The sequence below is a fragment of the Bos taurus genome, chromosome 11 (assembly GCF_002263795.3).
Source record: "Bos taurus isolate L1 Dominette 01449 registration number 42190680 breed Hereford chromosome 11, ARS-UCD2.0, whole genome shotgun sequence".
NCBI lineage: Eukaryota > Metazoa > Chordata > Mammalia > Artiodactyla > Bovidae > Bos > Bos taurus.
The window spans coordinates 102,356,481-102,370,164 of NC_037338.1; the positions used below are offsets into that span (position 1 = coordinate 102,356,481).

General features: G+C 41.2%; 1 protein-coding gene across 7 annotated transcripts in view; it reads right to left on the reverse strand.

Annotated features, from left to right (window-relative positions):
• SETX (senataxin) overlaps nt 1–13,684 on the reverse strand; it is a 91,603-nt gene that overhangs the window by 21,082 nt on the left and 56,837 nt on the right. For all 7 annotated transcript variants that reach the window (XM_059891859.1, XM_059891860.1, XM_059891862.1 and 4 more), the window contains 7 exons: nt 12,398–12,630; nt 11,224–11,391; nt 7,740–7,896; nt 5,127–5,228; nt 4,823–4,938; nt 2,086–2,157; nt 90–239 (listed from right to left, as the gene is read on the reverse strand). In XM_059891859.1, coding sequence (XP_059747842.1) covers nt 90–239; nt 2,086–2,157; nt 4,823–4,938; nt 5,127–5,228; nt 7,740–7,896; nt 11,224–11,391; nt 12,398–12,630 — 998 coding nt within the window. The remainder of the gene's footprint in view (nt 1–89; nt 240–2,085; nt 2,158–4,822; nt 4,939–5,126; nt 5,229–7,739; nt 7,897–11,223; nt 11,392–12,397; nt 12,631–13,684) is intronic.

The following is a 13,684-nucleotide window of genomic DNA, read 5'->3' on the forward strand; positions in this document are numbered from 1 at the left end:
ACTATGTCAACATCTTGGCAGCCACTCTTCACCTAGGACTTCCTCCTCACAGCACTAGGCAAGAGCTATATGGCCAACTGCTCACTGACCTCATCAACGATGACACAGCTGAAGGGGACGCCTCCTTGCCCACGGAAAGCAGCCTCGAGCAGCAAGCCACCACTCGTGCTCAGGGTGCAGCAAATGATGTGTGACTCTAAGATGATGATGCTCTGTGTCTTCTGTGGGCGTCCTTGAACCTAAGAGAATAAAAGTTCATCAATGTTCACTTGTATCTAAAAACTTCTTCACTATGATAGGCCTCTTTGCACTGTAACACACTTGCCACTTATGTGGCAGAAAAATGTTCAGTAAATGTCAGGTGGGAACCTGCAATCTAGGAAACAGCAGCACTCAAGGTACTCAGAAGCCATCAGAGAGGACAGTCTGCAGGGGAGTCTAATCTCGGAACGTGATTTCAGCACGTTAAGAAAAATTTATTCAGGGTTTAATTTGGTCAAAGTAAACTTAAAATTCTTACAGCCTGATGTATGTGGGAAGGTATCAGAATAAGAAAGACTAAATAATTCTACTGAACTGTGAAGCAATTATCTGAGTAAAACCAGGAACAAAACTAAGCCTGAACATACCCTTTTCTGTTAGTTTTAGCATGTAACCTTATTCCTTCTTTTATAAGAACCAGTACCAACAAAAACACCTGTGACACTCATGAGCACTTTACTCCCACAGAACTAACGACCACCTTGGTCCACGTCTATATAATGGAATAAACTGAGATGGAGACTGAGTCTCATCAGAGATTCAGTTAGTCTATTTCTGCTCCTGAAAAGCTGGAGCTGAGCATATGACAGACTCAAACCTGCACTCTTGGAGGCAGGTCTGTGAGGTGGTGGTGGCAGCTGTGGCCCTCCCTCCAGTGCTCATATGCTAACTGCCATATCCCTCTCCATACAGCCAGCATCATGGTCAAACTGCAAGTGCAATTAATTTAACAACCCACAGAACAATGTGATCAGTGGCAAAAAACCGTAACACCAGTAAACAAAGACTTCATCCTGAAATATGGAAAGATTAATTTTGGGCTGAGTTTAAACTTTAATAGCTTTCCACGTAATTTTTATTGGAGAAGGAAATGGCAACCCACTCTAGTGTTCTTGCCTGGAGAATCCCAGGGACGGGGGAGCCTGGTGGGCTGCCATCTATGGGGTCGCACAGTGTCGGACATGACTGAAGCGACTTAGCAGCAGCAGCAGCAGCACATAATTTTTAATTGAAATAAACTGCTAGTGGAAATATGCATTAAATTGAACTATATTCATTTAGCCACACAGAAGTCAAAAATATATTCAAGAGAAAAATCTCAGCTCAAAAATACAAATGCCATTACCAGTTCATAGTACCCTCTCTCCCTTACCCCCAGTTCATTTCATTAGGGCTCTATGCTGGCCATTCTAGCTTCGACTCACCTAAACTTGAGTTGATATTTTTATATCCAAAGAATACTGGGGGAAAAGTTATACATGCTATAAAAGAATTTTTGTGATCAAAAACAAGTAAAAAGAGCTTATGCTTTCAGCTAAAAATTGAGGGAAAAAAGGCACTTTTCTTGTGCCACATCCCAGTCACTGTTGGTCTACCTGAATTCAGACATGTAATTTTCTTTCTTCTTTATTTTTAATACAGGAAAACCCTACAAATTTAGTTTCATTAATTATTCATATGACAATTACCATAAATTTCTGGGTGGGAGAGTAGAACACTGACTTTCAGAAAAAACTATAAATGTACAAGCAGTTACACCATTTTCTCTATTTTTGTATATGCTTGATATTAATTTTTCATTATAAAAAAATTTTATTGATTTATATACATTTTGACCACACATGCAGCTTGAGGGATCTGAGTTCCCTGAAAAAGGGACTGGATTCACATCTTCTGCATGGACGTGCAGAGTCCTAATCACTGGACAACCGGGAATTCTCAGATTTTAAATGTAACTGAGAAAAGACCATAGGCTGTCTGAATGAACTATTTCATAATTTCAAAAAAGAAATGCCAGGAAAATGCTACAGATGAACTACTTACCTCTTTAATTTTAGAAGCAAGCTCCTGCCTTTCTTTTGAAACTCTGGCAATTTTTCCATCTAATTCTTGCCTCTGGAAAAAATTAGACTGCTATCATTAAACTAAGCATTTTAAAACGCTTTCCAATGAACTGCCTCACATTTCAAAAAGAAGAGCCAGTACTTTACCAATGAAAAACTGATTCGCCCAGTGTGTTTCCCCTACCAGTCTCTCTATACTACTGTGTATCAGAGTTCAGCTAAGCTACTCCAGGGCACTGCTGCCCTGACATCCATTGTGTTTGGCAAGGTGCCTGCTGTGACTTCAAACTGACACTCGCCCCTCACTCTTGCAAATGTCTTATATAGCACCCAGAGAGTCACCAGCAAATGTTCGCTCTTGTCAATGCTGTTTCCTTCCAGCACCTGTATGCCTTATACGTGACCTTGAAATAAAACCCTCCAAGAAACTTACCAAAAGCCTGCTCTTTCCATTCAAACTGCCCAATTCAGCCCTAGTCTGGATATGTCAAAACACTCCACCCATGGACCCTGATAGAGATATGTGGCCCAGGGCCTGCTTCTGTCTGCACTCTGCATGGACCTCCTGCGTGGCCCCTCAAGGTATGCTATGTACCTCCTCCAGGACCTGTGAGTAATAAATCTATTGCAACTTCTCCTGTGGTCTGTTTTTAAACCTCAGCTCATTACCCAGCAACCCAACAACTAACACTCCACATTCCATTCAGTAGGTGTTAATTAGCCAGACATCCTGGAATGTGAAGTCAAGTGGGCCTTAGAAAGCATCACTACGAACAAAGCTAGTGGAGGTGATGGAATTCCAGTGGAGCTATTTCAAATCCTGAAAGATGATGCTGTGAAAGTGCTGCACTCAATATGCCAGCAAATTTGGAAAACTCAGCAGTGGCCACAAGACTGGAAAAGGTCAGTGTTCACTCCAATCCCAAAGAAAGGCAATGCCAAAGAATGCTCAAACTACCGCATAACTGCACTCATCTCACACGCTAGTAAAGTAATGCTCAAAATTCTCCAAGCCAGGCTTCAGCAATACATGAACCGTGAACTTCCAGATGTTCAAGCTGGTTTTAGAAAAGGCAGAGGAACCAGAGATCAAATTGCCAACATCTGCTGGATCATGGAAAAAGGAAGAGTTCCAGAAAAACCTCTATTTCTGCTTTATATGCCAAAGCCTTTGACTGCGTGAATCAGATTAAACTGTGGAAAATTCTTCAAGAGATGGGAATACCAGACCACCTGACTTGCCTCTTGAGAAACCTATATGCAGGTCAGGAAGCAACAGTTACAACTGGACATGGAACAACAGACTGGTTCCAAATAGGAAAAGGAGTACGTCAAGGCTGTATATTGTCACCCTGCTTATTTAACTTCTATGCAGAGTACATCATGAGAAACGCTGGGCTGGAAGAAGCACAAGCTGGAATCAAGATTGCCAGGAGAAATATCAATAACCTCAGATATGCAGATGATACCACCCTTATGGCAGAAAGTGAAGAGGAACTAAAAAGCCTCTTGATGAAAGTGAAAGTGGAGAGTGAAACAGTTGGCTTAAAGCTCAACATTCAGAAAACGAAGATCACGGCATCTGGTCCCATCACTTCATGGGAAATAGATGGGGAAACAGTGGAAACAGTGTCAGACTTTATTTTGGGGGGCTCCAAAATCACTGCAGATGGTGATTGCAGCCATGAAATTAAGACGCTTACTCCTTGGAAGAAAAGTTATGACCAACCTAGATAGCACACTGAAAAGCAGAGACATTACTTTGCCAACAAAGGTCTGTCTAGTCAAGGGTATGGTTTTTCCAGTGGTCATGTGTGGATGTGAGAGTTGGACTGTGAAGAAAGCTGGGCACCGAAGAATTGATGCTTTTGAATTGTGGTGTTGGAGAAGACTCTTGAGAGTCCCTTGGACTGCAAGGAGATCCAACCAGTCCATTCTGAAGGAGATCAGCCCTGGGTGTTCTTTGGAAGGACTGATGCTAAAGCTGAAACTCCAGTACTTTGGCCACCTCATGCGAAGAGTTGACTCACTGGAAAAGACTCCAATGCTGGGAGGGATTGGGGGCAGGAGGAGAAGGGGACGACAGAGGATGAGATGGCTGGATGGCATCACCGACTCGATGGACGTGAGTTTGGGTGAACTCCAGGAGTTGGTGATGGACAGGGAGGCCTGGCGAGCTGCGATTCATGGGGTCGCAGAGTCAGACACGACTGAGCAACTGAACTGAATTAGATAAATTCTCTTTTTTTGACCACACAGTGAAGTATGTGGGATCTTAGTTCCTCAGCCAGGGATTGAACCTGTACGCTCTGCAGTGGAAAGCTCAGATTCTTAACCACTGGACCACCAGGGAAGTCTGATAAATTCTTAATACTGTATTTAAGATGCAGATCTGTCCAAGGTATTGTAGGTTGGCTCTTCCTGTCTGCCTAGCAGGCCAACCCTTGGCACATCATTTACCTGTTACCAACTGCTGCTGTCTTCAGGCTACAACAGCAGAGTTGAGTGGCTAAGAGACTCTACATAGGCCTGTAAAGTCTAAAATATTTACTATCTGGTCCTTTAAAAAAACGTTTAACTCCTAATGTAAAGATACCATTTTTGTATACATCTTTTACACAAATTATATACTATTTCACAACAAAAGAACAGCATCAAATAGTCAACTAGTTTATCTATGAGCTGTTATAAACACTGATCAAGAAATGTTTAGATACCTGCGATTCCCTTCCACCTCGGCATAAAGCACGCTGGCGGGAAAGTTCATCAAGTTGATGATCAAGAAATTCCTTTCTTTTGTGCATCTCCTGAACATGAGACGGTAAGTCTTTTTCTTTAAAGAAAATAAAAAGACAAAGAATTGCTCATTCTAACAAATATATACATATTCACACACAATGAGAAGGAAAACTAGCTTTCAAAATCAGACTATTTCTAGGGTCTCCAAATTACCTTTAATGCCCAAGCCAACTATACAACAAGAAAAAAATAAATTAGTATATACCTTTATTGCATACTTACTCATTCTGTGGTTAACTTGACTGTCCAAACTGAATTTCAGGACCTCATTATTAATAGACTTTTCTGGACCTAGACGTACTAAATTTATATCTCCACAGTTTCCTGTTGATAAAAGTCACACAGAGATTAGTAAGAACACTGCCAATCTCTGTACATAATAACTGTTTTTTAGCAAAATATTAACAATCAGAGAAGGGAGCTAACATGAACTATTAATCAACCAGACATCTGGAACTGTGCTAAAGGCTCCACATATATCCTTTTAGATAAAGCTTTATAAAAACCCCTAAAAGACAAGGACTTATTTCCGCCTAATAAAAGCTACTGCTACTGCTGCTAAGTCGCTTCAGTCGTCCGACTCTGTGTGACCCCATAGACAGCAGCCCACCAGGCTCCCCCGTCCCTGGGATTCTCCAGGGAAGAACACTGGAGTGCGTTGCCATTTCCTTCTCCAATGCATGAAAGTGAAAAAATAAAGTGAAGTCGCTCAGTCGTGTCCGACTCCTAGCGACCCCAAGGACTGCAGCCCTCCAGGCCCCTCCGTCCATGGGATTTTCCAGGCAAGAGTACTGGAGTGGGGTGCCATTGCCTGGGGTTTCACAAATAGTATATAGCAGAGATGAGATTCTATTACACTACTGTTCCTCAAACTATGTTCTATTCAACAATCCATGGTAAAATTCGTTTGGAAAATGGCTGAGTTAAAAATAAACAGATTTCTTAACCTCAGGATATTTCAAAAATGAAGATGTTTATCTTTTAATACATGTCTGAATTCCCCAAATGAAATCTTTTGGGACCACCAACCAAATCCTTTTCTGTAGAATACTCAGAACCAAGGTTCTGAAACTCTGCTCCACATCACAATGCCACCTCAGGATCTAAGGGACAGAAGGTGCTGGAAATTCTGGTAATTTCAAAAACTGTCAGCATCATTTGAACTGGTTTACTAACCACATTTTTAATTCTAGGTTAGTACACTCAGGTATTATTTAGTCTAAAAATCTCCCACTGCTTCACTGAACTAAATAACATCAACCAAGCAGTATTTATTAGCACCTCTCCCAACCTAACATGTCATGTGACTTGCTTGCTGTCTCCTTTCCCTGAATCCCAAGCCCCAGAGAATCAGGTTTTGTTTTGGTCACTGCCTAGAACAGCAGCTGGCACACAGTAAATACAATAAACGTGCTGAATGAATAAATTAACAATTTATTATACAGTTGTCTACATGTATCTGTATTCCTAGTTCAGCTCCTTCTAAATTTGAAGCCATCTTCTCTGGCCAACATTTACTTGAAAGTTTCAAAACTGCTAAGTTGATTATCTGCCAGAAAGGTGATGAGATTTATACCCACTCTAAGCACCTCAAAATACTTCAGAAATTAAAACAGAATCCTTTAAATTGCAGGGTGAGCTCAGAAGGATGTAAAAGAAATTCCTAGGGGCGAAAAACAGAGAAAGGTGAAAACCAGATATGAAAGCTCCTGAGCTGCTGTGGCTTCCCGGGAGGGAGAAGGATGAGAGCCCATCACTGTCCAGGTGCTGAGGTGTTGGGTTTTTTAATTCACATACAACAAAACACAAGGATTTAAAAATTAGCAAAAGTCACTCAAATGCAGAAAACTTGAATAAATCAACAATTAAAGACATTCAGCAGACAAAAACTTATCCATCTGTCAAAAAACAGACCAAAAAGTAAAAAGAGAACAACAAACACCAAAACAATACTAAAAACAGATTAACTTTCAAGGAACAGATAATCACTTACACAAAACATTGCAAATAAATGTCTGTATAAAATTCAGCACCCATTCATAAAAAAAAGCTAATGAAAAACGGACTTCTTTAACCCAATAAAGGATATAAACCAAATCCCACAAACATATATATCACATGCATTGGAAAAAAAAAAAAAGTACTGAAAAATAAAGAAAAAAGCTCTCTTTACCGACAGAGATGTCATTTTCTAACCAAAAAAGTTAAAACCTAGACCCGGCATTTGTCCCACCTTCATCCAGCCTTGTCGTGTTGTCAATGGACACCTGAAAAAGTGCTTATTACCCCTCCTCAGGAAAAGGAAAGTGAAAACAGCACCCTGCCCACTGTCTGGGCACTGTTCTCAGTGTGGGATCTGACACAACCACTTTCTAGAAGGATCTGGCACTATCTAGAAGATGCACAAATCCTTCAACCCAGCATTTTCACTTCTAGGTGTATCACGCTGCTGCTGCTGCTGCTGCTGCTGACGCTAGACCAGCGCTTTTATGAGGTACACTTTACATTGTACTGAAAGCAGTACACTCACACTTCACCAGTAAAATAGGTTTCACAGAATACTACTTACCCCGCTCATTAACTATGCTCTAATCTTTTCTGTTTCCCTCTATTCTGTTCTATCTTATGTAAGTATGCTGGTTCTGATCTCCCTAAACTGATTTCACAATCCAGTGACTGGTCACAAGCCACACTGTGAGAGAAGCACTGTCCTGGAAGGCCACATGAACGAAATTCGGGAGATGTCAATAAGCCAGAACTGGCTCACTTTTTGTCATTCAAAGCTCCCCACACTAAACACTGAAAACAAATTAAAAGCCTACATAAATATCATACCCATAGGATTCTTCTTGTCTTTACACTTTTCTTTGAATTCAAGGATAATTTTTTTCATAAGTTCATCAACAGCTGCATTGGAAGGAGCACATACGAGGACACGGTTTTGCTTGATTTTGGCGTTGGAGTTTTCATCTGAATACCCCCTCCTCTGGTTCTGCAATTTGCATCAAACAAAAAGTCCTGATGAGTTCTATTACACAATGTTATAGTTCTTTCCTACTTTCACATATATTCAAAAGTTCCTATAATAAAAATAAAAAGCACCTGCATCTTCATTTCAGTTCAGTCGCTCATTCATGTACAACTCTGCGCCCCATGTATCACAGCACATCAGGCCTCCCTGTCCGTCACCAACTCCCAGAGTTCACTCAGACTCATGTCCATCAAGTCGGTGATGCCATCCAGCCATCTAATCCTCTGTTATCCCCTTCTCCTCCTGCCCCCAATCCCTCCCAGCATCAGTGTTTTCCAATGAGTCAGCTCTTCGCATGAGGTGGCCAAAGTACTGGAGTTTCAGCTTTAGCATCATTCCTTCCAAAGAATTCCCAGGGCTGATCTGCTTCAGAATGGACTGGTTGGATCTCCTTGCAGTCCAAGGGACTCTCAAGAGTCTTCTCCAACACCACAGTTCAAAAGCATCAATTCTTCAGTGCTCAGCCTTCTTCACAGTCCAACTCTCACATCCATACATGACCACTAGAAAAACCATACCCTTGATTAGACGGACCTTTGTTGGCAAAGTAATGTCTCTGCTTTTCAATATGCTATCCAGGTTGGTCGTAACTTTCCTTCCAAGGAGTAAGCGTCTTAATTTCATGGCTGCAATCACCATGTGCAGTGATTTTGGGGCCCCAAAATATAAAGTCTGACACTGTTTCCACTGTTTCCCCTTCTATTTCCCATGAAGTGATGGGACCAGATGCCGTGATCTTCGTTTTCTGAATGTTGAGCTTTAAGCCAACTTTTTCACTCTCCACTTTCACTTTCATCAAGAGGCTTTTTAGTTCCTCTTCCCTTTCTGCCATAAGGATGGTGTCATCTGCATATCTGAGGTGATTGATAATTTCTCCCGGCAATCTTGATTCCAGCTTGTGCTTCTTCCAGCCCAGCGTTTCTCATGATGTACTCTGCATAGAAGTTAAATAAGCAGGGTGACGATATACAGCCTTGACGTACTCCTTTTCCTATTTGGAACCAGTCTGTTGCTCCATGTCCAGTTGTAACTGTTGCTTCCTGACCTGCATATAGGTTTCTCAAGAGGCAGGTCAGGTGGTCTGGTATTCCCATCTCTTGAAGAATGTTCCACAGTTTATTGTGATTCAGACAAAGGCTTTGGCATAGTCAATAAAGCAGAAATAGAGGTTTTTCTGGAACTCTCTTGCTTTTTCCATGATCCAGCGGATGTTGGCAATTTGGTCTCTGGTTCCTCTGCCTTTTCTAAAACCAGCTTGAACATCTGGAAGTTCACAGTTCACGTATTGCTGAAGCCTGGCTTGGAGAATTTTGAGTATTACTTTACTAGCGTATGAGATGATGTAATTGTGCGGTAGTTTGAGCATTCTTTAGCATTGCCTTTCTTTAGGATTGGAGTGAACACTGACCTTTTCCAGTCTTGTGGCCACTGCTGTTTTCCAAATTTGCTGGCATATTGAGTGTAGCACTTTCACAGCATCATCTTTCAGGATTTGAAATAGCTCCACTGGAATTCCATCACCTCCACTAGCTTTGTTCGTAGTGATGCTTTCTAAGGCCCACTTGACTTCACATTCCAGGATGTCTGGCTCTAGGTCAGTGATCACACCATAGTGATTATCTGGGTCGTGAAGACCTTTTTTGTACAGTTCTTCTGTGTATTCTTGCCACCTCTTCTTAATATCTTCTGCTTCTGTTAGGTCCATACCATTTCTGTCCTTTATAGAGCCCATCTTTGCATGAAATGTTTCCTTGGTATCTCTAATTTTCTTGAAGAGATCTCTAGTCTTTCCCATTCTGTTGTTTTCCTCTATTTCTTTGCATTGATCTCTGAGGAAGGCTTTCTTATCTCTCCTTGCTATTCTTTGGAACTCTGCATTCAGATGCTTATCTTTCCTTTTCTCCTTTGCTTTTCACTTCTCTTCTTTTCACAGCTATTTGTAAGGCCTCCCCAGACAGCCATTTTGCTTTTTTGCATTTCTTTTCCATGGGGATGGTCTTGAACCCTGTCTCTTGTACAATGTCACAAACCTCCATCCATAGTTCATCAGGCACTGTGCCTATCAGATCTAGTCCCTTAAATCTATTTCTCAATTCCACTGTATATTTATAAGGAATTTGATTTAGGTCATACCTGAATGGTCTAGTGATTTTCCCTACTTTCTTCAATTTAAGTCTGAATTTAGCAATAAGGACTTCATGGTCTGAGCCACAGTCAGCTCCTGGTCTTGTTTTTGCTGACTGTATAGAGCTTCTCCATCTTTGGCTGCAAAGAATAGAATCAACCTGATTTCGTTGTTGACCATCTGGTGATGTCCATGTGTAGAGTCTTCTCTTGTGTCATTGGAAGAGGGTGTTTGCTATGAGCAGTGCATTCTCTTGGCAAAACTCTTTTAGCCTTTGCCCTGCTTCATTCCGTACTCCAAGGCCAAATTTGCCTGTTACTTTAGGTGTTTCTTGACTTCCTACTTTTGCATTCCAGTCCCCTATAATGAAAAGGACATCTTTTTTGGGTGTTAGTTCTAAAAGGTCTTGTAGGTCTTCATAGAACCATTCAACTTCAGCTTCTTCAGCGTTACTGGTTGGGGCATAGACTTGGATTACTGTGATATTGAATGGTTTGCCTTGGAAACGAACAGAGATCATTCTGTCATTTTTGAGACTGCATCCAAGTACTGCATTTTGGACTCCTGTTGACCATGAGGGCTACTCCATTTCTTCTAAGGGATTCCTGCCCACAGTAGTAGATATAATGGTCATCTGAGTTAAATTCATCCATTCCAGTCCATTTTAGTTTGCTGATTCCTAGAATGTCAACGTTCACTCTTGCATCTTACACTGATATTAAAAACTTATTGTGAACAGCTCCATCCCAATACAAAATAAAAAGTTTAAAAAAATTACTCAGTCATAAAATTTTATCGTTAACTTTTCTGAGCCTTACCTTATTATCCACTGATTTTATTCAATACCCAATCCAACCAAAATGCAGCCCAGGGATAGATAAATCCAGGATGGTCTCCTGGTATCAGCTATGGCCACTAACAAAGCCACCATTCTAGCCCTCAGGAGTGATTGCACACAAAACAGTATTTTCTGCCTTTTTATTTCTTATAACCTTCTCCATCTCTGCTAACCCTTTATCCGATACGGTTCCACACAGTATCAAAAGATACACAAAAGTGAAGGGGGAAAAGGCACTTTAGTACTTAATCACACGTTAGTTAAATCTAGTGATGTGAAATGATATATTCAATTAAGAATGCTGCTGCCCTCACAAACACTTTACCTCTGTCAGCAGGCGGTACAGGATGCCAACAATGGTTTTTGATTTTCCTGTTCCAGGTGGTCCATGAATCAGACAGATCTTGGCAACTGATGGGGAGTGTTTCACCATGGCACATGCAGTTTCTATCGCTTTCTTCTGGTCTTCATTGAAATCTTTTAAGTAGGCAACCTATATGAAAGACATTAGTGAGAATGACTTTTTCTTCCTGTGGTTGCCCAGGAAAGCTAGACAGTGGGAAAATCTGTGTAAACTGCTCCTGTCCTCCATCAGACAGAAGCTTTATGATCAGGCAAGACTCCAAAATGACCTTTAATCTAAGAAGCGCATTCACTACTGGAAAGAGTCACTTACAAGTATCTACAGGCTTCAGTCCGTCTATAAATAAAACAATATTTTTATTTGTGATTCTTATAAAGATCATGAACTGTTTTTGTACTCTTCTTTTTATTTATTCTCTGATTCTTCCCATTTTAGTCAATTCTCTCCCTAGACAGTAAAACCATTCCAAGACTTTCTTTCCTAACACAAGTGACAGAGTGGAGAGGATCTTGGTTCAGCTCTGAGTCTACACCTCAGTTTCACTCTCAAGCTGTGTTTCCAAACTCACCTCTCCGGACTTCAGCCTCCACCGATTTTTATATAAATCTCGGATCCCTTAGAAGGTGAGAATTGAATGAGAAAACACATGGAAGCCCGAACACAAGGAAGGGGTTCAAATAACAATTCTTTCCCTTCACCTGTCTCTGTGTTAATTTCCTGGAACTTATACACAATTTTATAATGAGAAATATCCATTCACACAATACAATAACTTTTGTCTTCAAACCGGCAACAGTACCAAAAGCTCCACTGGTCATTCAAATGCAAAATTCATTCCATTAAACCTATTCCTACTTACTCCTGCATTTTAACCACCTAAAAAGTAGGATGTTCACCTAATATTTTAATGTTGTTCTTCAAGCATATTTTCAACTCCTTATTGCACTCTACCTTCTTCCTGAGGTAAGCTAACACAAAGACACACTTTACAACATTAAAGAAAACTAGGCACTAAAAATTTCACTGGGCATACACTGTGACTAATAAGTCTTTGCTGTGGACAAAAGAACATGATGCTTTAACGTTGTGACATGAAATGTTCTGACTTTCCCTGTATCAAATGGTCATCACTCACAATTCTCTCAGATGTTGCAGTTGGTAAATCTTTTGTACAGAAGTCCATGGGGTTTGGATTCAGAATGGCTCTGGCCAGTTGGTTCCGACCACTCAGCAAAGACATGGCTTTCAACTTCCTTTGTGTAGTCACCAGAGAGCTGATTACAAAGCATTTCACGAGTTCATTTAAATTGACTGGTAAATTATCTTGAGTCTGGATGGAAACCGAACACTCAAATTTCCCATTATGCACTGTTACCAAGATAGAGAAAAAGCAATCTCGGTTACCAGTGAATGCAAAGTGTCCAGTTAAAAAGGTTATTCAGAACAAAGTGTTTTATAACATGTTTTCTACACATCATTCAAATAATTTACTCAGTGAAGGTAAATTACTATTTATCTACTGAATGGCTCCTACAAACCAGGCAACATTCCTATCCTCAGGAGGCTTATTTTTTAGGAGGCGGCGGCAGGTAATCAAACAAACATGCCAGGTGATGGTAAGTAGCATGAAGAATGCAGAGGAGGGGGATGAGGAAGTGAAGAGGGATGTAAGGGAGTGTTATGCAGACAAGAGAGTCAGGGAAGACCTTCCTGATAAGATGACATTTGGGCATGGTCTTAATACAATGAAGCCATGTTGATAACTGGAAAATTATGTTATAGGCAGGGAATCAGCAACCGCAAAGGCAGCAGGGTATCTGGATTATTGAGGAACAGAGAGAAGGCTGGTGTGCTGGGAGGAAGCGAGCTCGAAGCCTGAGAAACTACTGGTGGCTACTCTTCACAGGCCTCTGCAGTAATGACTCTGAGTCAGGTCAAGGGCTACAGGACAGCTCTGTGTAGGGAAGGGACCTGCTCTAACGCCCACATTAAAAGAATCACTTATGGTGAATGAAGAATACACTACAATGGGAAAAGCAAAAAGACCACTTAATCCAGGTGAATCCAGGTGAAAGTGAATGGTCCTGTGGGCCAGGATATAGTGGGAGAGGTGGGGCCAGGATGGAGGATATACTGCAAAGGATGGGCCAGTAACAGGACTTCCTGATGAATTGGTTGGAGCCTGTGAGGGAGAGAAAGACTCCAGCATGACTCTGAGGTCTGGGGCTGAGTAACTGGGAGAATGGAGGTACTGCATCCTATGATGGGAAAAGCTGAAGCAACAGCACATCAGGCAGTAAATCAAGTGTTTCTTTTTGGAGTAGATTTTAAATGCCTAATAATCTCCAAATGGAGATGGCAGAGTATTAGATACATGAAGAGCTCAGGGAAGGAGGCCACCTTTGAAACAGAACTCTGGCAA